This window comes from Melanerpes formicivorus, unplaced genomic scaffold (genome assembly GCF_026170545.1).
Source record: "Melanerpes formicivorus ecotype bairdi unplaced genomic scaffold, bMelFor1.0.p_v2 SCAF_8, whole genome shotgun sequence".
Taxonomy (NCBI): Eukaryota; Metazoa; Chordata; class Aves; order Piciformes; family Picidae; genus Melanerpes; species Melanerpes formicivorus.
The window spans coordinates 4356144-4381716 of NW_027142360.1; the positions used below are offsets into that span (position 1 = coordinate 4356144).

General features: G+C 48.7%; 1 protein-coding gene across 1 annotated transcript; it reads right to left on the reverse strand.

Moving 5' to 3' along the window:
- Positions 1 to 1884: 1884 nt before the first annotated feature.
- On the reverse strand, positions 1885 to 15617 carry LOC137442830 (aldo-keto reductase family 1 member B1-like). The gene is made up of 10 exons (XM_068141871.1): positions 15441 to 15617; positions 14523 to 14690; positions 13344 to 13460; positions 12559 to 12636; positions 9815 to 9937; positions 7331 to 7437; positions 6263 to 6344; positions 3895 to 3978; positions 3289 to 3371; positions 1885 to 2417 (listed from the first exon to the last, which is right to left on the reverse strand). Exons 1-10 carry the CDS (start codon positions 15507 to 15509, stop codon positions 2375 to 2377), a joined length of 954 nt encoding a protein of 317 aa, XP_067997972.1. The 5' UTR covers positions 15510 to 15617; the 3' UTR covers positions 1885 to 2374.
- Positions 15618 to 25573: the final 9956 nt, after the last annotated feature.

Here is a 25573-nt window from a genome sequence, read left to right on the forward strand (position 1 = left end):
CAAGATCATGGAACAGGTCATCCAGAGTGCAATCACACAGCACTTACAGGATGGCCAAGGGATCAGGCTCAGCCAGCATGGATTTAGGAAGGGCAGGTCCTGCCTGACCAACCTGATCTCCTTCTATGAGCAAGTGACTGCCTGGTGGATGTGGGGCAGGCTGTGGATGTGGTCTACTTGGACCTCAGCAAGGCCTTTGACACAATCCCCCATAGCAAACTCCTGGCCAAGCTGTCAGCCCATGGCTTGGACGGGAGCACACTGCGATGGGTTAGGAACTGGCTGGAGGCCGAGCCCAGAGAGTGGTGGTGAATGGTGCCACAGCCAGCTGGCGGCCAGTCAGTAGTGGTGTGCCCCAGGGATCAGTGCTGGGCCCTGTGCTCTTTAACATCTTTATTGATGATCTGGATGAGGGCACTGAAGTCGATCATCAGTAAATTTGCAGATGATACCAAGCTGGGGGCAGGAGTTGATCTGCTGGAGGGTAGAGAGGCTCTGCAGAGAGACCTCGACAGGCTGGACAGATGGGCAGAGGCCAAGGGCATGAGATTGTCGGGTTCTGCACATTGGCCACAACAACCCCATGCAGGGCTACAGGCTGGGGGCAGAGTGGCTGGAGAGCAGCCAGGCAGAGAGGGACCTGGGGGTACTGGTCGATGGCAGGCTGAACATGAGCCTGCAGTGTGTCCAGGCAGCCAAGAGGGCCAATGGCATCCTGGCCTGCATCAGGAACAGTGTGGCCAGCAGGAGCAGGGAGGTCATTCTGCCCCTGTACACTGCACTGGTTAGGCCACACCTCGAGTACTGTGTCCAGTTCTGGGCCCCTCAGTTTAGGAAGGAGGTTGACTTGCTGGAACGAGTCCAGAGAAGGGCAACAAATTTGGTGAGGGGTTTGGAACACAGCCCTGTGAGGAAAGACTGAGGGAGCTTGGGTTGCTTAGCCTGGAGAAGAGGAGACTCAGGGGTGACCTTATCACTCTCTACAACTACCTGAAGGGAGGTTGTAGCCAGGTGGGGGTTGGTCTCTTCTCCCAGGCAGCCAGTAGCAGAACAAGAGGACACAGTCTCAAGCTGCACCAGGGGAGGCTCAGGTTGGATGTTAGGAAGAAGTTCTATACAAACAGAGTGATTGCCCATTGGAATGGGGTGCCCAGGGAGGCGGTGGAGTCGCCGTCATTGGAGGTGTTCAGGAGGAGACTTGATGGGGTGCTTGGTGCCATGGGTTAGCTGTTTGGGTGGGTTGGATTGGTTGATGGGTTGGACGTGATGATCTTGAAGGTCTCTTCCAACCTGTTTTGGTTTATTCTAAATAGAGGCCCCTCTGCAGAGCCCTTCTGTCCTCTAACTGACTAACATCTGCTCTCAGCTTGGTGTCATCTGCAAACTTACTGATGACTGTCTCAATCCCCTCATCCAGATCATCAATGAAGATGTTAAAGAGGATGGGGCCCAGCACTGATCCCTGGGAGACACCACTGGTGCCTGGCCACCAGCTGGCTGTGGCACCATTCACCACCACTCAGCCTCCACCCAGTTCCTAACCCAGCACAGAGTGTTGCTGTCCAAGCCATGAGCTGAGAGCTTAGCCAGCAGTTTGCTGTGGGGGATGGTGTCAAAGGCCTCGCTGAAAGCCATGAGGTGTTGGGTGATAGGTTGGACTTGATGATCTCTGAGGTCTTCTCCAACCTTATTGATCCTATGAAAAGTTACAGCTTTGTTCTTTAGGCTCTAGCTAGAGTACAGCTCTCTTTGGTACCTAAGCCTCAAAGTACTCTCTATGTATTGTCCTCCTAGCAGAGCTTATTTATTTTCAATACAGATCAAAATAAAATCGACTTCAGGCATGTTTGGATGACAAATTCTACAAAGTAATTTAAGCAGTAGGCTGATGAAGATTGTTTATTCCTTTTTATAATGTATCATTAGGCTTGTTGCTTAATCAAACTTTATTCAGGAAAGATAGTTAAAGCATTCACATGCTAAAAATCACAAGCACGTCAAAAAGCAAAGCAGCAAAAGAGAGCATTTCTCGACAGCAACACATGAATCATTTGGACCACAGTGGAAAATAATGTATGAAAAAAACCCCCATTCATTAAGCATGTCTTTAATTAAGGAAGACAAGAGGGAAAAGGAAATGAAGAAACATTGTCTTGTTTACTGTTAATCAAAACCAGGTTTCTGCTAAGCATCTTTACAGAAGGCCCAGCCCTACTGCTGCATTCTTATGCCAGCTGGTGGTCTCCTCTTAAAAAGAGGAGGAGAAGTGACTGCTCATAATGACTGTCAAGGACAAAAGAAGTCAAGACCAAGCCTTGGAGTATACATATGGTCTGGAAGGAGTTACATGGAGATCTTGCAGAACCCAGAGACATTAATAGTCTATTTTGAATGGGTAGTCCTTGTGATTGGCAGCTCTGAGAAGAGAAAGAACTGGTTAAGTACTGGAGCCAGCAGGAGCAGGGAAGTCATTGTGCCCCTCTACTTTGCATTGGTTAGGCTGCACCTTGAGTCCTGTGTCCAGTTCTGGGCCCCTCAGTTTAAGAAGGACATTGAAACACTTGAACATGTCCAGAGAAGGGCAACAAGGCTGGGGAGAGGCCTTGAGCACAGCCCTGTGAGGAGAGGCTGAGGGAGCTGGGGTTGTTTAGCCTGGAGAAGAGGAGGCTCAGGGGTGACCTCATTGTCCTCTACCACTACCTGAAAGGAGGTTGTAGCCAGGAAGGGGTTGGTCTCTTCTCCCAGGCAACCAGCACCAGAACAAGAGGACACAGTCTCAAGCTGCACCAGGGGAGGTTTAGACTCGAGGTGAGGAGAAAGTTCTTCACCGAGTGAGTCGTTCGTCATTGAAATGTGCTGCCCAGGGAGGTGGTGGAGTCATCGACCCTGGAGGTGTTCAAGAGGGGATTGGATGTGGCACTTGGTGCCATGGTCTAGTCATAGGGTCTGTGTTGATAGGTTGGACTCGAGGTCTCTTCCAACCTTAGTTATACTGTGATACTGTGAAGTATCTTCAGCAGCATTTATTTCCCTGCTGCAGTCCCCCTCCCCCTCTACTCAAGTTTTGCTGCTCTGATTATAACTTAATGCAGCCTTGTGAGCAAGGACATGCTACACTGAGATGCTGAAAGGGATGCTGTCAATGAACCTCCCTCCTGATGTCTGTTTCAAGACATGTTTTGTTACCTGGGGTCCAGGGGTTAAGATAGGAGCTCTGCCTGGTTTTGGCCCTGTGTTTTTCCAAGATGTGATGAAAACATAGATAGAGATGGCTAATAAGGCACTTACTGGACCACTGGGACTGCCCTCCAGTTCCTGTTGAAGGTGAGGATGACGTCCATCTCCTTTTTAGAGAGTTCAAAGTCAAACACCTACCAAGGAACAAAACAAAAGAAAAGAGGTCTTTGCTACTTAGGCTCATGAGTTGTTAGCTGCTATGTGTGGTTCCTGCATCTGTGCTTTAAGGTGGGAATGTCCTGCATCCCCTCTAATCACAGTTAAGAAACCCTCATTATCACCCAGTTAAGCATCCAGCTGAATCTCCCGGACAAAGGGAACCACAACCTCTAAGTGAGGCATAAACCATAATGGGTCTGGTGTTTACAGTTGATTCCTTTGCACCCTAAAGAGGGACAAGTCCAAAGCTAGGATTCCCTTTCCTGGGCACAGCAGAGCTCACACCACCTTGGTGTAAGCCATTTCTCTCCTGGCAGGAATGAAAACCTTTTCCTTAGAGAACAAGCACAGATGGTTAGGCAGTGCCAAAGCCTAATGTTTAAGTCTCTGGCTCCTTTTCCAATCCCTCTTCAGCTCTGCATGGAAGCACAGAGGAGATACATCTGTGAGTGCCTATCCTGTTGAAAAAGGCAGCAGCATTCCCAGTGAAAACTTCACCTTGATGTTCTCCTGCACACGCTGGGGCTTGTCAGACTTGGGTATGACAATCAAGTCTCTCTGGATAAGAAACCGGATCAAAACCTAGGAAAGGACGAGGAGGAGCATGAGCACGGGGGGGCAAGAAATCTGTTCCAATACAATTTTATGTTCCCTCTTACCTTTACTATATTTTTTATTGTACAAACCAATTTCTTTTAGTTTATTTTTTCCCCCCTCTACAGCCATCTTCACCCTTTGGAAGACTCCACCCCTTTGTACACAGGAGTATGATGTTCCAGCATGTGGTGGGTTGAAAATTCCCCTCCCTACCCACCCCACTATTAAATTGCCAGATCAGCTCACCTGGAAGAAAATGAAGCTGTATTTGCAAGCAAAACTACAATCTACAATGAAATGCAAGGAACATGAACAAAATATCTAGGATTCACAATATTTACAGTTGATGAACAGCACAAGAACCCTCCCTTGCCAAATAAATCCCAGGGGAGATAACAGCTTCCCTTTCCCTGCCCCCTTCCCTCTACTCTCCTGTACACAAGGGACAAGAGAAAGAGCAGAGAGTTGTTAGTTAGCCACAAGAAGGCAATGCAGCCAAGGTCAGCAGAAACAAGCAGAAGCATCAGCCAGAGAGAAAGTTAGTTTACCTCTAAGCTTTATGGCAGGTGTCTGTCCAATGGGACTGTTTAGAATGAATAGAATAGAACAGAATAGACCTTTGAGATCATCAAGTCCAACCTATCATCCAACACCATCTAAGCAACTAAACCATGGCACCAAGTGCCTCATCCAGCCTCTTTTTAAACACCTCTAGTGATGGTGACTCCACCACCTCCCTGGGCAGCACATTCCAATGGCCAATCTCTCTTTCTGTGAAGAATTTCTTCCTAACATCCAGCCTGAACTTCCCCTGGTGCAGCTTGAGACTGTGTCCCCTTGTTCTGGTGCTGGTTGCCTGCTCCACCTGGTTACAACCTCCCTTCAGGTAGTTGTAGAGAGCAATAAGGTCTCCTCTGAGCCTCCTCTTCTCCAGGCTAAGCAACCCCAGCTCCCTCAGCCTCTCCTCACAGGACTGTGCTCCAGACCTCTCCCCAGCCTCGTTGCCCTTCTCTGGGCACATTCAAGAATCTCAATGTCCTTCTTAAACTGAGGGGCCCAGAACTGGACACAGGACTCAAGGTGTGGCCTAACCAGTGCTGAGTACAGGGCAGAATGACTGCCCTGCTTCTGCTGATCCAGGCTAGGATGCCATTGGCCCTCTTGGCCACCTGGGCACACTGCTGGCTCATGTTCAGCTGCTGTCAACCAGTACCCCCCAGGTCCCTATCTGCCTGGCTGCTCTCCAGCCCAGCCTGCAGCACTGCATGGGACTGTAATGAGACTACAGATTTCTTTGGGCTCACAGGGAAGTTCCTCACCTAGGTGAAGCTTTCTGAAATGTCTAAAAGGAATAACATACCTACAGATTGCTCCCCCCCTCCCCTCAAAATAGGACTGTTGCATGCAATTCCTGTCCTGCTCTGGCCCTCTTAAAATATGACTATGTTTGGTCACGTGTGTTTGTTTGAAGCGCAGTTTCTGCACACCCTTCTCAAGAACTCATTTGTGTGACTAGCAACTAATTGCATCTGGAGTAATCTAGCAGGCTTCAGTGGTTGGACTTGGTGATCCTGAGGGACTTTTCCAACCTGAATGTTTCTGTGATTCTCTGTGAACACAAGCAAACAGGGAGCAGTCGAGTGAGTGTGTGAATTACAGGACTTATCTGAAGAGTAACTTAGCTGGAGAAAGGAATCACCAGTTGGCTTGATGATCTGTAAGTAAATTACAGAGGAAGGATGTTCTCAGGAGGCAAGCATTTCTGTCTGGGAGCTGAAGAAATTTCCCTGTAGGAAATAACCCTGAGGCAGGCATGTACTAACCAGCCCCATCCCAAAACTCAGCACTGAAGAGCTCTTAGAAAATACAGAAATCACAGAACCACAGAAACATTCAGGTTGGAAAAAAGCCTCAGGATCACCAAGTCCAACCCAGAACCCTACTCTACAAGGGTCACCCTTAAACTGAAGCACCGAGCACCACATCCAAACCACCTTTAAACACATCCAGGGTTGGGGACTCCACCACCTCCCTGAGCAGCACATTCCAATGCCTGACCACTCTTGCTGGGAAAAATAATGCTTCCTAAATGTCCAGAGGTACCTGGTAAATCTGCCTGCTGGTAAGAACTAGGGGAATACAAAGAGTCAAGTGCAGCTCAGCCTTGTTGCATTGGATCCCTAGAGAAGGCAGCATCTGCTAGGACTGGCCATCAGCTTGTAGCAAGGTGTGAGGAGGAGGAATAGTTTGCCCTAACAATCCCACTTACCTGGGCAGGGGATTTCTTATGTCTAGCTGCAATCTCTTTAATCTGGGGATCTTCCAGCAGTGTAGGTTCCCCTGGTTTGGCCCTATTAAAAGCAAAAACACCAAGACATTGATGGTAGGAAGAGATTAGCATCACTGCAGGAAGCCTGATGCTTTGTGTCACATAATCTGCAACAAAGCAGCAGCATTTCTCTCATAATCCCTGAATGATTTACAAAGATTCAAGGGGCAAAATGCATTGGGACCAGAGGGACCTGGACAAGCTGGAGAGGTGGCCCAGGTGAACCTCATAAAGTTCAACAAGAGCAAGTGCAGGGTTCTGTACCTGGGCTGGAACAATCCTCACTATCAATACAGACTAGGGGAGGGTGAGGTGATAGAAAGCAGCCCTGAGGAAAAGGACTTGGGGGTGCTGGTGGATGAGAAGCTGGACAGGAGCAGGCAGTGTGAGCTTGCAGCACAGAAGGCAAATCACATCCTGGGCTGCATCAAAAAAATGGGTGGCCAGCAGAGCCAGAGAGGTGATTCTGGCACTTTGCTCTGCTTTGCTGAGACCTCACCTGCAGTACTGTGTACAGATATGGGGCTCTCAATATAGGAAGGACATGGACCTGATGGAGAGGGTCTAGAGGAGGGCCACAGAAATGATCAGGGGGTTGGAGCATCTCTGCTATGAGGGAGCTGGAGAAGAGAAGGCTCTGGGGAGACCTGATAGCAGCTTTCCAGTACCTGAAGGGGGCTGGAGAGAGACTGTTTGCAAAGAGCTGCAGGGACAGGACCAGGAGCAATGGCTTCAAACTGGAGAAGAGCAAGATTTAGATTGGATATCAGGAAGACGTTCTTCACCACGAGGGTGATGGAACACTGGAACAGGTTGCCCAGGGAGGTGGTTGAGGCTCCTTCCCTGGAGATATTCAAGGTGAGGCTTGATGAGGCTCTGGGCAACCTGACCTGGTTGGGGATGTCCCTGTGGACTGAGGGGAGGTCAGATGAGCTTTAGAGGTCCCTTCTGGCCTGGATCATTCTATGATTGTATGATAGACCTGTGAAGGCTGCAATGCTTGCTTACCATGGGCGGTTAGGAGAGCCAAGGGGGCTGAAAGCAGTCACAACAATCCCTTTGGATTTACAGTACTTGACCAGTTTTTCCTGGGTGAGGTACGGATGACATTCGATCTGCAAGCACAGAAACATGGTGGTTGTTTCAGAAGCAGGCTGCACAGGGCTCCAGAGCATAGCCCTCGAATTCCTCTTGGGTCACAGAAAATGTGAAGGCTCCCAATAGGAGATTAACATCTATTTTATCAAAAAGCTGTTAAATGTCACAGCAATCCAGAGGGCTAGCACAGAAGGCAGGGCTTCCTCATGCTACATATTGCACAAGGATTGTAAGGCATGGATTAGAAGACTGAAAATGCTGTCTCAGAAATTGGGGAAATCAGTCTTCCTGGACTACTGCAGAGCAGGATTGTATCTTTAGAGGGCCAGCTCAGAATGCCTGAAGTTTAATCTCTGCTCTGAGCCACCCAAACTCTCCTCTCCTTAAGGAGTCTCCCTAATCTCTGTAGAAACCTGGAGAAATGAGTTTCCTTAGGTTAGCTCAGATCATGCTGTGACCAGATGTCGAGGGAGGTGATTCTCCCCCTCTACTCAGCTCTGGTGAGACCCCACCTGGAGTACTGCCTCCAGTTCTGGAGCCCCTATTCCAAGAGGGATCTGGAGGTGCTGGAAGGTGTCCAGAGAAGGGCCAGGAGGATGAGCAGAGGGCTGGAGCACCTCTCCTATGAGGACAGACTGAAGGAGTTGGGGCTGTTCAGTCTGGAGAAGAGAAGGCTCCCAGGTGACCTCATTGTGGCCTTCCAGTATCTGAAGGGGGCCTACAGGAAGGCTGGGGAAGGACTTCTCAGGATCTCAGGTAGTGATAGGACTAGGGGGAATGGAAGGAAGCTGGAGGTGGGGAGATTCAGGCTAGAGGTGAAGAACTTCCTCCTCACAATGAGAGTGGTGAAACCCTGGAATGGGTTGTCCAGGGAGGTGGTCGAGGCCCTGTCCCTGGAGGTGTTTAAGGCCAGGCTGGATGAGGCTCTGGCCAGCCTGATCTAGTGTGGGGTGTCCCTGCCCATGGCAGGGGGGTTGGAACTAGATGATCCTTGTGGTCCCTTCCAACCCTGAATGATACTATGATACTATGGAAACAGCAAGAGCCTTCACAGGGATGGGTGCTGGTCAGCTCCACAAGCCAGAGTATGACCACAAGGCTACATCTACACTGCAGAATGTGGCACCATGCACACATCTAGATGTTGATAAATGCTATGGCTTTGCTGCCAGGCATGGTGGCATAAAATCCACGTGCAGCAGTTTATTTAGACCTGAGCTACATTAGAGATCTACTGTAATGACAGTGTGTGGCACAGGCACACCTATGGAGAAACAAAGTGGAGCCAAAGCCTGAAGATCTTTAATCTGTTGAAGTTGGTGCTGCTTTTAACGTGGAGATAGTTAGGTCAGGTCCATTCCCTCCCCCCAAACTTTCTAACCCTCTATAAAATTTTCCCAAGATAGAATAGAATAGACCTTTGAGATCATCAAGTCCAACCTAGCATCCAACACCATCTGATCAACTAAACCATGGCACCAAGTGCCTCATCCAGTCTCTTCTTAAACACCTCCAGTGATGGTGACTCCACTTGTGTTAAGCCTGGCTGGTGCACAGACTGGCCCCCAACCCAGCACCACAGCACCTTGCTGGCACAGGATCCAGCATAGAATTTCCCTGGCCATTCCCAATCCAGCAGAGACAGGCATTCAGCATGTTCAGCTGAGTGCAAAGAAGTCACCCATGGAACAAAGTCAGAAGGTCCTGATGCATCTACTGTCCTGTGACTTCATTCATGAAGTACATGGGAAGGAATACCTTGCTCTAAAATGGCACAGGTGAACCCTCCTTTTGATAATGAAGTTTAGTGAAATGGTTTATTTTATGTTGGAAAGTACAGTGAATGAGTTGAGCATTCCTGTACATTCCCATGCCTCATTCCCATGTCAGTGGGGTAGCTTGCAGTGGGGGGAGGGGGTGGGGTGTTTAGTTGGTTACCCCAGAGCAGGCAGAAATGGAAAAGTGGCAACTTGGGCTGAGATATTTAAGTCCAAGCAGTACCTGAAAGTATGAAAGAGGACCTGTAGCAGAAAGTTGCAAGGTCCTAGATGAGGTAATAGATATCTCCAGTGTTTTCTAGTGTCTGAAAATGAAATACTCTCCTCTGTGATATGCATAATCCACACTGGTTTGTGTGATTTTACTTAAACCTCCACTGCATTATACACACACAAGTCTATAAACATTCTTCCTGTTGAGATCCTTGTTGGTTAAAACCCATCAAGACTGACACCATACTGCAGTCTCTCAGGGAACCAGAGGTCCCTAGTGCTTTGCAAGATCTTTCCATGGAACCAAAGCAATTTAAAAGTCAGTCATAGAGCTGGAGTGTGGCATGAATATGTTTAGGAACATTCCAGGCTTAGCTGACATCAGTAGAACCAAAGATCTTACCTGATTATTGACTGGCTTGTACTTCAGTCCTGGCTTGTTCAAGAGTCTTTCAATCTGCTCATGGTTGAAGTTGGAGATACCAATGGCTTTTACCAGACCACAGTCCACCAGCTCTTCCATGGCCTAATGAGGAAGGACAACCAATCTGTGTTTATAAGGTGGTATTACTGTCAACTACACAATGTTATTTCCCTAAACCTAGTGACAAAATCACAGACAACTAGATGGATAAGGAACTGGCTTGATGGCCGCACCCAAAGAGTGGCTGTCAATGGCTCCATGGCCCAGGGGAGGCCAGGGACAAGCGGAGTCCCTCAGGGATCAGTCCTGGGACCTGTCTTGTTCAACATCTTTGTGGGTGCCAGGGACAGTGGCATTGAGTGCACCCTCAGCAAGTTTGCTGATGACACCAAGCTGTGTGGTGCAGCAGACACGCTGGAGGGAAGGGAGGCCATCCAGAGGGACCTGGACAGGCTGGAGAGGTGGGCACAAGCCAACCTCATGAGGTTCAACAAGACCAAGGGCAGGGTCCTGCATCTGGGTGGAGGCAATCCCAGGCACAAATCCAGGCTGGGCAGGGACTGGCTGGAAAGCAGCCCTGAGGAGAGAGACTTGGGGGTGCTGGTGGAGGAGAAGCTCACCAGGAGCTCTCAGTGTGCACTTGCAGCCCAGAAAGCCAATCAGACCCTGGGCTGCATCAGGAGAAGTGTGGCCAGCAGGGCAAGGGAGGTGATCCTCCCCCTCTGCTCAGCCCTGGTGAGACCCCACCTGGAGTACTGCCTCCAGTTCTGGAGCCCCTATTGCAAGAGGGATGTGGAGGTGCTGGAAGGTGTCCAGAGAAGGGCCAGGAGGATGAGCAGAGGGCTGGAGCACCTCCCCTATGAGGACAGACTGAAGGAGTTGGGGCTGTTCAGTCTGCAGAAGAGAAGGCTCCCAGGTGACCTCATTGTGGCCTTCCAGTATCTGAAGGGGGCCTACAGGAAGGCTGGGGAGGGACTGCTCAGGATCTCAGGTAGTGATAGGACTAGGGGGAATGGAATGAAGCTGGAGGTGGGGAGATTCAGGCTGGAAGTGAGGAGAAAGTTCTTTCCCCATGAGAGTGGTGAAGCCCTGGAATGGGTTGTCCAGGGAGGTGGTCGAGGCCCTGTCCCTGGAGGTGTTTAGGACCAGGCTGGATGAGGCTCTGGGCAGCCTGATCTAGTGTGGGGTGTCCCTGCCTGTGGCAGGGGGGTTGGAACTAGAGGATCCTTGTGGTCCCTTCCAACCCTCACTGATTCTGTGAACTAACACTAGGTTAAAAATTTTTAAAAAAGGGTATCTCAAATAATAATTAAAAAACACCTCTTGGCAGCTTGCATTACCTGCATAGAGTCATAGAATGGTTTGGGTTGGAAGGGGCCCCTAAATGTCATCTAGTCCCCCTCTGCTGTCAGCAGGGACATCCTCATCTAGATCAGGGTGCCCAGAGCCCTGTGGAGCCTCACCTTGACTACATCCAGGGTCAGTAGCTTTTGTTTCCTTGCAGATGGGAAACTAATACAAGAAGCATGGCTTGCCCAACCCTTTTGTAGTTGGAAGCAAAATTCTTTCTCCTTTGGCGTCTCTGAGGGTCATGTTGCCAGAGCTAAGAAAGTAAGGAAGACTCCTCCACCTCCTCCCCTGCTTGCACACTACCTCTGAGTTAGCCAGGAGGGTGTTGGCTTAAACTCATTTGCTTCAAAATTCTTCCCTGCAATTGCTCTTGTATTAATTCTGCCCCTGTACTCAGCACTGGTTAGGCCACACCTTGAGTCCTGTGTCCTGTTCTGTTCCCTCAATTTAAGAAGGGCATTGAGACACTTGAACGTGTCCAGAGAAGGGCAATGAGGCTGGGGAGAGGCCTGGAGCACAGCCCTGTGAGGAGAGGCTGAGGGAGCTGCAGTAGTTTAGCCTGGGGAAGAGGAGGCTGAGGGGAGACCTTCTTGCTCTCTACAACTACCTGAAGGGAGGTTGTAGCCAGGTGGGGGTTGGCCTCTTCTCCCAGGCAACCAGCACCAGAACAAAAGGACACAGTCTCAAGCTGTGCCAGGAGAAGTTAAGACTGGAGGTGAGGAGAAAAGTTCTTCCCAGAAAGAGTAATTGGCCATTGGAATGTGCTGCCCAAGGAGGTGGTGGAGTCACCATCCCTGGAGGTGTTCAAAAAGGATTGGATGTGCCACTTGGAGCCATGGTTTAGTAATCAGGAGGTGTTGGGTAAGAGGTTGCACTTGATGATCTCTGAGGTCTTTTCCAACCTTATTGATTCTATGATTCTATTAATTCCCAGAGCTGCAGCATCACAGAGGTGGTGATAGCCAGAGCAGTCCCTGAATCCTCTCAGTCCCCAAGGACAGGTGAATGGCAGGGCAGCCCCTGATGCCAGCACTGGAAAGCGTGAGATTTCCCTCACTGCCTGACACATGCAGTGAATTAACTGCCACACCCAGCTTAAGATATGCTTGAATACATTGTGTGCATTCAAATACTACTTCTATGACAGCATCTACAGCGCTGATAGCTTTCTCCTCTTTGGGCTTAATAACTAAGACACCCCTCTTGATCCCCAGAGCAAGAGGTAGCTGCAGCTCTGCTCATTCAGATTACGGAGAACAATTCCGTGTGACTGTGCTCCGTAACTCAAACTATCCCCTAATTTCATCCTGCATGCAGACCTCTGCTCCATCTTTCTTACTGACACCTACTTTAAAGAGCAAGCATTAACTTACCTCCCATGTGTCCAGAAAATCTGTATCACTGGGGATAATCATACCCTTGTCATCCGCAGGAAGCAGCTCCTCGCCAGCCTGTTATTTGGAGGCAGAGAGCACAGACACTTACTTTAAGAGTTGTGTGTTCTACTCTTTGCTGGCACTTCTGACTGCAGGTTGGCACAGGTTGTTTAAACCTATTGCTTAACTAAAAAATGATGCATTTTCATCAGTGCTCTCCTCTGGAGGAGGGCCATGTTTCTACAGATCAATCTCTGCATACAGAGTGGGGATTAGTAGCAGTTATGTAACCTGGGCAGATCCAGAGACAAAGGAACAGAACCTGCCTGCCCTTCATTCCAGAGTTTCTATTTGTTTTACACAGGTGTGGGCTGGGGAAAGAAGCAGCACATTCTTTTTTGGCTTTGTGCTTCACTTTTCACTGTTGGTTACTCCAGATCAAGCCAACATCTCCAAGCCCTGAGTTGTTCAGACTGTTCTGGTGCCACGGTCTCAAATTTCACCCCCCTGTGTTGATTTCAGTTTCCAGGAAGATCCATGAGGCTCATCAGCAGTGCTCATACCTATGACTACCTTGCTGCAAAAGGCCTGCAAAGCCAAACCTACATGGAAGGCATAGCACTGCCTAATTAGTGACTGAATGCTGGCTGCTGCCAGGTTCAGGGGGGAACCAAACCAACCATAGCACATCACAGCTGCATAATGAAGATGGTCACAGCATAGAAGAGTGAATGCACTGTTTCTAGCCAGGGAAGGGTAAGAGGGATGTAGAGCAGTAGTACCTTGAATCCCATAGGGTAGTGCATCAGGTAGAGGTCAAGGTAGTCCAGTTGCAGGGCAGCAAGGCTCTTCTTGCATGCTACCTTAACCATGGACTTCTCATGAAAGGTGTTCCACAGCTGTAAGAAGAAACCAAACCTGACCATGACTCTACAGCTCCCATAGTACAGATCAGGGGACAGAAGCTTCTCCCTTGATGGTCTGGGAGGACAACTCCTTCCCCACCTACTCAGTGCATGCTAAAGAAAAGGATGCCAGTACTTTAATGGTAAGGTAGGACAAACATATCACAAATGAAGGGAGCCAGTTGTGAGGGTGGACAGTCTGTGTTCCTGCAGAAACAAACATAACACTCCTTCAGCTGTACTTCACACAGCAAAGCTTGTTAGTGGTTGAATTAACCTTTTTCAGCCTACATTTTGAGTCTTTAGCTGCTCATAGTTACCCATCCATTCCATCCTTTTAAACTGTCCACACTGAGAACTGTGTCAATTTTACTCCACTTTTGAAATGAAGATGTGAGTTGTTTAAATAGAAGAAATTTCAAGTATTCTTCAAACTAAAACTTGCTCTTCAAAAAGAAATAAAAAATGAAGAGTATGTGGAACAGCTCAGTTAAACTCAGTGTTTTCTGGGCTTGCTGGTAAAAAGCCCCAAGTCATAAGTATTGTAGTTGAAGTATTTCTTTTTTTTGGTAAAGAGCATTGCTGAGACAAGGGAATGGAAGAAAGAAATGGTGTAAATACTTTCAAGACTTAAGACTGAAGTCCTCAACTTTCCTTTTCCCTTTCAGGCTTACATTTTGTACATGACACCAGTTTTAAGTGTCTTGCACGCCAGTAACTAGCACAGCACCTTTGAATTTGGACATCCATCTCTTCATTTTCCCCCCCTGATCTCTCTAGGGGGCATGAAATGAGCCTTCACTAAGTCACTTAATGGCTACAAGGAAGTTCTTAGATCAGCAACAGCCTTTCTATATGGTTTCTATAACTAATTTTTCATATCCTTTCCATGTTGTCAGTGATCCCTGATAAAGCTCAGTTCAAAGCTGTAGCACACGAGACAACCACCATGTGAGTGATGGAGAAGGGAGTATGTTCTTCTGACATTCTACAGCTGGAACAACTTTTTCTCTCTGAGAAAAGCTAAATGGCCCCAGTAATCCTGCATCCTTTTACCTTAGTGACAATGAAGAGGTCTTCCCGTTTCACAACCCCCTCCTTGATCTTCTGCTGGACTGCATTCCCTATTTCATTTTCATTCTGGTAGAAGTAGGCACAATCAAAGAGACGGTAGCCTGCATCAATAGCATACTTCACCACTTCTTCCACTTTTCCTGGAGGAGCCTGGAAGCAAACACAATCAAATCATGAGCACTTGTGGCTGTGACAGCTCCACGAAGTCCCTATTTTCAGCTGCTGCTGGGCTTTCCTTGTGACTAGCATCGAAGCTGCTTTCTAACTTTCGAGTCAGACAGCATTTTGGTAGGGCAAGTGCAGAAAGAAGTTAATTGCTGCAAGACATTTTGACTCTGCCATTTCCAGCAGCGTAATGCCCAGCATCGTTTCTCCTTATGTGTTGCCCAGTAAGTTTCTTCACTTTGTTTTCCCCAAGCCCTTCCACATAACTGCAGTTCGGCGGCGCAGGGCTCTTGCAAAGGCGGTGACCGCACCCCGGGGTCTGCTAGCCGGCGGCGCCGGGCCAGGCAGCCTCCGGCGCAGCTACTTCTGCCTCTTTTGCGTTGCTTTCGTCTTCTGTTCCTCCTCCTCTATCTTTTGCCTCCCTCCTCCTTCTTCAGCACCTGTTTTAGGGGGTGCTGTCTGGTTTTCTTTGCTTTTTCGCTAGCGGAACTCTCCGCGGCCCGGGCCGCGCCGCCTGGCAGCCCTCCCGGTTACACAAGCGGCCACGATCCCGCGCCGAGAGCGCTGCGAGCGGGCGGCGAGACCGGCGCCGTCCACGGCTCCCCACGCAGTAAGGCAGCTCCGCGGCAGCGGGCACCCCGCCTTTGCTCGTGGTTCTCTTTTTATTCTGTTCGTCTTCGCATCGCACTCCTCACACACACACCCCCCCCCACCCCACGACCCTCCCCGGGGTACCTGCCAAGTGCCCAGCCCCAGCATGGGCATCTTCATCTTGTTGCTAAGCTCTACGCAGGGGCTCGCCATGGTGTCCGTGGGTGTCTGTTTCTCTCTCTGTCTGTGGTTGCCCGCCGCGATGCGAAGTAGTTTTCAAGGCGCGGAGTCGACCCGCCCTGGTCAACGCCCGTCCGGGTTCTATCCACGTTCTGCCCTCCGGTCCCGTCCCCCGGTCCCGTCTCTCCCCGCCTCCTCTGGGGTTTCCTTAGATGTTGAGTAACAGGATGCCCCCTCTTTGGAGGTTTTGGTTGGCTACAGAAGCCTGATGCTAAGCGGGTCGGTTTGGTTTTGCACTTGACAAACTCTCAGCAGGCGCCTCAGCGGTGAATTTAACACTTTAGCACTTGCTCTTCTGTAGAGGAGAGAGGCTGACGGGTGCCAGGCGAACTGCTGTCTGGAGTGGCAGGATCATAGAATTATTATGGTTGAAAGAGATCTTAAATATAGTCAAGGCCAGCTGATAACTCAGCACCACTTGCAGCAATGGGTGTCTGGGAGGTTGAAGGATTTTCTCAGTAAGTTTCCAGTAGTGACAAATGGACTGAAATTTCTATCTTTTGTCCTAGAAGATCTTGAGCTTGCAAAGGGATTTCATTCAAAGGGAGCATGGTCTTACCTTGACAGAGATTCTGAGGTCCCAGTCTTTGCGGAGGGGTGGGATCACATTGTCCTCCCTGGAGGACCCTTGGATCAGTCCATAGGTTCAGCACTGGTTCCTTGTGCGTAGTTAAAGTCATAGCTGGCATTAGTGGAGTGTTGGAGGCTGCACAAGGGATATATGATCACCATTTATTTACAGGTAGCGCTTTATTCCAAATAACCCCTCCTGCTTTCTATCTAGTCTCAGTTCAGGAAAGATGTTGAGTTGCTGGAATGTGTCCAGAGAAGGGCAGCAAGGCTGGGGAGAGGTCTGGAGTACAGCCCTGTGAGGAGAGTCTGAGGGAGCTGGGGTTGCTTAACCTGGAGAAGAAGAGGCTCAGGGGAGACCTTCTTTCTGTCTACAACTACCTGAAAGGAGGTTGTAGCTAGGTGGAGGTTGGTCTCTTCTCTCAGGCAACCAGCACCTAGAACAAGAGGACACAGCCTCAAGCTGCACCAGGAGAGGTTTAGGATGGATGTTAGGAAGAAGTTCTTCATAGAAGGAGTGATTGGCCATTGGAATGTGCTGCCCAGGGAGGTGGTGGAGTCACCATCACTGGAGGTGTTTAGGAGGAGCCTGGATGGGGTGCTTGGTGCTATGGTTTAATTGATTAGATGGTGTTGGGTGATAGGTTGGACTCTCAAAGGTCTTTTCCAACCTGGCTTATTCTAGTATAGTCTAGCTCCTATGAAGACAGGCTGAGGGAGTTGGGGTTGTTCAGTTTGGAGAAGAGAAGGCTCTGAGGAGATGTAATTGTGGCCTTCCAGTATCTGAAGGGGGCCTACAAGAAAGATGGGGAGGGACTTTTGAGGGTGTCAGGGAGTGATAGGACTAGGGGAAATAGAGCAAAACTAGAAATGGGTAGATTCAGATTGGATGTGAGGAAGAAGTTCTTCCCCATGAGGGTGGTGAGACACTGGAACAGGTTGCCCAGGGAGATAGTAGAAGCTTCATCTGTGGAGGTATTAAGGCCAGGCTGGCTGTGGCTGTGAGGAGATGTAATTGTAGCCTTCCAGTATATGAAGGGGGCCTACAAGAAAGATGGGGAGGGACTTTTGAGGGTGTCAGGGAGTGATAGGACTGGGGACAATGGAAAAACAATAGAAATGGGTAGATTCAGATTGGATGTGAGGAAGAAGTTCTTCCCCATGAGGGTGGTGAGACACTGGCACAGGTTGCCCAGGGAGGTGGTGGAAGCCTCATCCCTGGAAGTTTTTTAAAGCCAGGCTGGATGTGGCTGTGAACAACCTGCTGTAGTGTGAGGTGTCCCTGCCCAGGGCAGGGGTGTTGGAACTGGATGATTCTTGAGGTCCCTTCCATCCCTGACAATTCTATGATTCTATGAAAAAGGATAAAAAACCAAAGCTACTGCAAGAGATGTGAGTAACCTGACAGAAATGAGAGAGAATAAGATCTATAGGGGAAAAAAAAAAAAAGACAGAAATGGATCTGTAGAAATTGTATAAAATCCATAATGTAAATTGATTCTGAGGCCAGCAAGGACCAGGCTTCTGATTCCATTGACAAACCTTTACACCAAGCCTCTTTCCACTTATTGGATTGAATTCCAATCTACCTTGGAAGCTGACCTTGCTGTCACGTACTTGCCTCAGCACTCTATGAGGGTGAAGTCTCTTTTCTGATAAGGGCTTGCTGCCCAGCAATTCTTATATTGGGTTGATTGACTTCTGAGGATCTTGACAATGAATTCTCTGTCTCTGGCCTGTAGCAAGAGCCACCTCTCCTCAGAAATGCTGGGCCTGAATAGAATAAACCAGGTTGGAAATTACCTGTGAGATTGAGTCCAACCTATCACCCAACACCATCTAATCAACTAAACCATAGCACCAAGCACCCCATCCAGTCTGTTTCTAAACACCTCCAGTGATGGTGACTCCACCACCTCCCTGGGCAGCACATTCTAATGGCCAATCTCTCTTTCTGTGAAGAACTTCTTCCTAACATCCAGCCTAAACCTCCCCTGGTGCAGCTTGAGACTGTGTCCTCTTGTTCTGGTGCTGGTTGCCTGGGAGAAGAGACCAACCCCCACCTGGCTACAACCTCCCTTCAGGCAGTTGTAGAGAGCAATAAGGTCTCCCCTGAGCCTCTTCTTTTCCAGGCTAAGCAAAGAGAGGGAAGCCATGGAAATCTCCACTCTTTGTTAAAGAATCACACTGCCAAGAGTATCAAAAGCAGTTTGCAGTGGAGGGAGGGACTGTGTAATGTGTCTACTAAACAACCAAAGAAAGCAAGACAAAGAAACTGCCTGCACCCCAGGCCTTCCAAACAGAAAGCATCCAGCAGATGGATGTGTTCATTGAGAGGGGCTAAGTGGGTGAAGCTGCAGTCAGATTCTTGTGACCATGAAGCTTTCACCCCATCAGACACCCACAGTTAGCAGGACAAAGTTCAGTTTGCTGCCCTCCTTAACTAATAGATTCCATCCTACCTGTTTGTATGGTTTCTTCTTAAGATAAGTCTGTCTCCACAGATATAGATACTATGAGACGGGAGAGCATGAGTCATTCTCTCTTTGCCTCCTGCTTGTTTAACCCTGGGTCCAGTTGTGTCCCAGCCAAGAGTAAGCCTTGTTGGTGCTTAAACTATGAGTATAGGGAGGGAACACACATGGACATTGGGTGTCATGGCCCCTGTTGCTACTCTCCAGCCATGCTTCCTGAGAGGGCGATGCTGGTTGCATGTAGCTTCAAGGTGCAACCTGGGAGCCAGATGGGGTCATCCAGAAGGTATCTAGAAAGAAGGGAGTGCAGTGGCATTGCCTCTGGTGAGAAGCAAGGTATGGCCAGCAGCTGGCCAAGCCTTAGTGATTTTAGAGTGAACTTCCGGGGGACTGGGGAGAAGTTTTTGGCAACTTAGCCACAGCATGGGCTGACAGGGGAGATCTGCTCAAAGGACACAGTTATGTGTACAGCCTTTTCTGTTTAGGTATTTGTCTTCTGTTTTCACAGAATGTTAGGGTTTGGAAGGGACCTCGAAAGCTCATCCAGTCCAACCCCCCTGCCAGAGCAGGAGCACCTAGAGCAGATCACACAGGAATGTGTCCAGGCATGTCTTGAACATCTCCAGAGAGGGAAACTCAACAACCCCTCTGGGCAGCCTGTTCCAGTGCTCTATCACCCTCACAGGGACAATTTTTTCCTTCCTGTTTCCATGGAACTTCCTATGTATGCCTCAACTTCCACCATTGCCCTTTGTGCAGAGCCTGGCTCCAGCCTCTTGGCACTCACCCTGCACATCTTTGCAAACATGAATGAGGTCACCTCTTAGTCTCCTTTTCTCCAAGCTAGAGACCTGATTTCTTTATCTACATGGAGATAAATCCTGAATTTGTGGGAGTGTCAAAGCCTTTCCTGTTTTTTTTTTACCCCTTTCTTCTTCCAGACAAAGTATGGATGATGACTCAGGCTCACCCACCTCAATGTTTTAGCTGAGTCACAGTGATTATTTTTTTCCTCATTCACCTCAATGTTTTTAGCTCTGTCAGAGTGATTTTTTTCCCTCATGCACCTCAATGATTTTAGCTGAGTCACAGTGGTTTTTTTCCCCTCATGCACCTCAATGGTTTTAGCTGAGTCACAGTAGTTTTTTTCCCCTCATGCACCTCAATGGTTTTAGCTGAGTCACAGTGGTTTTTTTTCCCCTCATGCACCTCAATGGTTTTAGCTGAGTCATGGTGATTTTACTCCCTGGAAAGCTCCCTGGAGCACCTCTCAATGCTGTCCCATGAATCAGTGTGCCAATGCAGGAGGCTACTTGCTCTGAACCTTGTTAAGAGTAGCCATGGTTTTCAAGGGGAAGTTTAGAGGATGCCATGGTTTCCAGGGGAAGCTTAGGCTGGAGGTGAGGAGAAAGTTCTTCACAGAGAGAGTTGTTAGCCATTGGAATGTGCTGCCCTGGGAGGTGGTGGAGTCACCATCTCTGGAGGTGCTCAAGAGGGGATTGGATGTGGCACTTGGTGCCATGGTTTAGTAGTCATGAGGTGTTGGGTGACAGGTTGGACTTGATGATCTCTGAGGTCTTTTCCAACCTTATTGATTTCAAGGCATTGCTGTCACCTCAGTGGAAGTTTGCAAGTGTCTGACTTTGAGCTGTTTTGCCTTTGGAGTGACTCTTCCAGATGGCAGTGGTGCTTCTTCATGGTCAGCCTGTGCTAAAACACTGAAATGAAAAAAAGCCCCAATCTTTTCTGTGGCTAGTCCAATGTTCAGGACTTACAAAGCCCAAACAGGAGGCAACCTTGCTGTTAGTGTTCCTTGTGGATGCAAGGTGGATTGTTTTCCTGAACAAACACAAATATGTCCTCCTGCAGAGCTGACAAGTGAGTAGCTGTGCACAGTAAGGGATGGGGAGGAGAAATGTGGTCAGGATGTGGATTCTTTTTCTTTTGTTGAGGAAAGAAGTGAAAAGTCAGTTGTGTCAGAAATGTAGAAGGTGGTTCACCACCTTCATTGAAATGTATTGATTGCAATGGTGATGAAAGGACAAATAAGAAATCACAGGCTCACAGGGATGTAGGGGTTGGAGATCTTCAAATCCAAACTCCTGCCAGAGCAGGACCATGGAATCCAGTTCAGATCACACAGGAACACATCTTGAAAGCCTTCAGAGAAGGAGACTTCATGACCTCTCTGGTGAGTTCCAGTGCTCTGTGACCCTCACAGTGAAGAAGTTCCTCCTCATGTTGAGGTGGACCCTCCTGTGTGGAGTTTCCATCCACTGCCTCTTGTGCTATCACAGGCTGCATCTGAGCAGAGCCTGTCCCCTCTTTCTTGACCCCCAGCCCTCAGACATTTATAAACATTTATTAAATCCCTTCTCACAAAGTCTCTGGGCAATCTGTGCCAGTGCTTAGGTATCCTCATAGTAGAAAAGCTTCCTAATGTTCAAAGGGACATTCTTCTGTTTCAGTTTGTGCCCACTGCTTTTCCTCCTGGCAGTGGGCACCGCTGAAAAGAGCTTGGGTCCATCTTCTTTGCACCTTTCCTTTCAGGTATTTATACACACTCACAAGATCAGCCTGGACCTTCTTCTCCCTAGGCTAAAGAGCCTCAGCTCTGTCAGCCTCTCTTCACAGAATCACAGAGTTAACCAGGTTGGAAGATAGCTCCAAGATCATCAAGTCCAACCTATCACCCAACACCTTGTAATCAACTAGACCATGGCACCAAGTGCCTCATCCAGTCTCTTCCTAAACACCTCCAGTGATGGTGACTCCACCACCTCCCTGGGCAGCACATTCCAATGGCCAATCTCTCTTTCTGTGAAGAACTTCTAAGATCAAGCCTAAACTTCCCCTTGCACAGCTTGAGACTGTGTCCTATTGTCCTGTTGCTGCTTGCCTGGGAGAAGAGACCAACCCCCACCTGGCTACAACCTCCCTTCAGGTAGGTGTAGACAGCAATAAGGTCTCCCCTGAGCCTCCTCTTCTCCAGGCTAAGCAACCCCAGCTCCCTCAGCCTCTCCTCATAGGACTGTGCTCAAGAACCCTCCCCATGCTTGTTGGCCTTCTCTGGACACATTTCAGCAACTCAACATCTTTCTTGACTGAGGGGCCCAGAACCGGACACAGGACTTAAGACGTAGCCTAACCAGTGCTGAGTACAGGGCACAATGACTTCCCTGCTCCTGCTGGCCACACTGTTCCTGATGCAGGCCAGGATCTCTTAATACAAGAGATGATCAAGTCCCCACATGCTCATCTCATTCTGCTTCTCTGCTTTAGCTGTCACATCCCCATCACTGCCTGGGCAGGATGGCATCCCTCAGGAGGCACCCAGTCCTGCTTATCCACAGGCTGCAGCATGTGGATGCAAGCAGAGATCTGTCCACAGAAATGGCAAACGTGGCAGCAGTGTTGAAAGCATGATTGACACTTCACAGGGTGCTCAGCAGCAACCCATTTGAGCTCATTATCCTGGAAAAGGGCTGCTGCAGTCCCTGCTGGCTGGCATTGCAGCTGTGAATTGGTCAGGCATGAACTTTTTTTCTTTTTGTTTTTCCTTAACCAGGTTGGAAAAGACCTCAAAGATCATCAAGTCCAACCTAGCACCCAACACCACCTGACAACGACACCATAGCTTCAAGTGCCACATCCAATCCCTTTTTGAACACCTCCAAGGACAGGGACTCCACCACCTCCCTGGGCAGCACATTCCAATGGCCAATTACTCTTTCTGGGAAGAACTTTCTCCTCACATTGAATCTAAACCTCCCCTGGCACAGCTTGAGACTGTGTCCTCTTGTTCTTGTGCTGGTTGCCTGGGAGAAGAGACCAACCCCCACCTGGCTACAGGCTTACTTCAGGTAGTTGTAGACAGCAAGAAGGTCTTCCCTGAGCCTCCTTTTTGCCAGGCTAAACTGCCCCAGCTCCCTCAGCCTCTCCTCATAGGGCTATCCCTTTGACCATGTAGTGACAGCAATCTAATTCTGTCTCACTTAGGGTCTCTGTTACACTGATTGAAGAAGAGCCTGAGGTGTTGGAGGCAGATGGAGCTGGTTGTGTCCCTGGTGGTGGTTTGGTGGCCATTCACCTGGGGCAGGCTGAAGGGGCTGCAGAGCTGTTTTGGGCACCACTGCTAGGAACAAGAGGGAGCTGTGATGGAACAAGAGGGAGCTGTCATAGAACAAGTGGGAACAGACTCAAGCTGCCACAGGGGAGGTTTGGACTGGACAGTAGGAAATATTTTTCCCCAGAAAGATTGGTCAGGCCCTGGAATGTGCTGCCCAGGGTGGTGGTGGTGTCCCCAACCCTGGGTGCCATTAAAAGTCATTTGGATGTGGTTCTTGGAGGTATGGTTTAGTAGTGAACCTTGTCACGTAGGGCTCTGGGTTGGACTTGATGATTCCAAACTGCATGTTTCTGTGATCCTGTGAATCTTGCAGCTAGCCAAGTCTCTAGGAAGAAGCAGGGTCTGGGCAGGCCTTGGTGGGGGTGGGTGTGTGTGAAAAGTGCTTCTTAGGGAACAAAGGTGCAAAGTGTAATGTAACTCACAAGGCTGTCAAGATGCCAGGGAGTGGCACAGAGTGTTTATAAAGGACTTGCACTTCCGTTCTGCCTAACTGCCTTATCTCTGTAGAAGATAAATATTGTTGTAAATATCCTTATAAAACCTGTTTTTATAGGAGCCTAAAAGCCTTCTGGGCTTTTTCTAAAGCTCAGTACAGGTGAGGATCAAGCTACCTCTACCTCTGTGCTTTAGCTCTGCCATGGTCCCGTCACGCCCTGGGCAGCCTGGCAGCCCTCCCAGGGTACTTGTTCCTGCACATCCTCAACCTCCAGCATGTGGCTTCAGGAAGGGTAAACCTGGCAGTGGTGTTCAAATGCTGCTGCCACCTTGCTGGAGGTAACTGGTTTGCAGGTGGCTACCAGGATAATGAAGGGACTGGAGCATATGCCCTGTGAGGAGAGGCTGTGAGCCCTGGGGCTTTTTAGTCTGGAGAAGACTGAGAGGGGATTTAATAAATGTTTATAAATATCTGAGGGCTGGGGGTCAGGAGGGAGAGGACAGGCTCTGCTCACTTGCACCCTGGGATAGGACAAGGGGCAGTGGATGGAAACTACAGCACAGGAGGTTCCACCTCAATATGAAGAGGAACTTCTTCACTGTGAGGGTCCCAGAGCACTGCAACACGCTGCCCAGAGAGGTTGTGGATTCTCCTTCTCTGGAAACTTTCAAGACCCACCTGGATGTGTTCCTGTGTGACCTGTGCTGGATTCTATGGTCCTGCTCTGGCAGAGGGGTAGGATTCAATAATCTTCAAAGGTCTTTTCCAACCCCTAACATCCTGTGAGCCTATGATTCTTCCTGTAGGCTGCCCGTGGCAATCAGTGAAGCCAGGTTACTGCCTTCTCTGTTACACTCGGACATTCCCAGTCCTTATTGTGCTTTTGAATTGCTGTATACTCTCAGCCTTTTTTTTTTAAATACAAAATTAAACAAACATCAGTAGCTTACAGCAGGAAATGTTTGCCCTAACTGAGACAGAACTACTCCCTCAGTCTTCGTTGCACTGTATCACAATATAGCAGTGTCACTGTGAAGAGGCACATCAGTGACAATGAAAGCTGGGTCTGTGAGGCAGGCATGTCTAGAACCAGTGCTGCAGACCTCTCACTAGCCTCATTGTCTATCTACACTGATTTCTGTGATAGTTCACTAAGTTGAATGATTTTTTTGCATGATGATTTTTCATTGCATGATTACATGGATATATTTTGGTCCTTTCATGTCTTAGAGCACAACTCTCTTTTGAGGAAATCAAGTTCAGTCTTCATTGATTGAATCTCTTATGTCTGTCAACCCTGATTTCTGTGATAGTTCATTAAGTTGAATGATTTTTACACAGTGAATTTTCATTGCATGAGTACATTGATATATTAACTTCTAATATTGACACCCCACCCCACCCTTTTTTTTTATTTAGACTAAAGAATATCTTTTTCACAGAATCACAGAAGCATTCAGGTTGGGAAGGACCCTCAGGATCACCAAGTCCAACCCCTAACCCTACTCTACAAGGTCCACCCCTAAACCACATCCCCAAGCACTGCATCCAAACCACTTTTAGACACATCCAGGTTTGATGACTCCTTCCTCCTCTTTACTGTGATGGCCACAAGGCTGATCTGCAGCTCTCCGTGGGTCCCCATCTGCCTTTTAGGCACTGCTGGATAACCAAATGTCAGGCACATCTCTTTAGTATGCTGAAACAAACCTCCTGCTCCAGCAAGAAGGTCCTGAAATCAGGACCTCTGCTTCCTAAGACAATCATGGGCAAACTACACCTGGTAGGAAGGAGTGGGAAGAGAATCATAGAATCACAGAATCATAGAATCACAGAATCAACCAGGTTGGAAAAGACCTCAATGATCACCGAGTCCAACCTATTACCTAATACCTAACACCTTCCGACAACTAAACCATAGCTCCAAGTGCCACATCCAAGCCTTTTCTGAACACCTCCAGGGACAGTGACTCCACCACCTCCCTGGGCAGCACATTCCTGTGGCCAATTCCTCTTTCTGGGAAGAACTTTCTCCTCCCCTCCAGCCTAAACTTCCCCCTGGTGCATCTTGAGACTGTGTCCTGTTGAGTCATTTTGAATCCTTCCAAAGTGACACTGTCTAGAGGTGTCATTTAGCTGAAACAACTTTAATCTCTGCAAGAAATGGTGCAATTGCTGCTGGGTGGCTGATTTTTTTTTCAGCTTTACTTTGTATCACAGAATCACAGAGACATTCAAGTTGGAAAACACTCTCAGGATCACCAAGTCCAACCCAGAACCCTACTCTACCAGGTTTACCCCTAAACCGTATCCCCAAGCACCACATCCAAATGTGCCATGGTTTAGTTGATTAGATAGTGTTGGATGGTAGGTTGGACTCAATGATCTCAAAGGCCTTTTCCAACCTGGTTAATTCTACCTTGTCCTA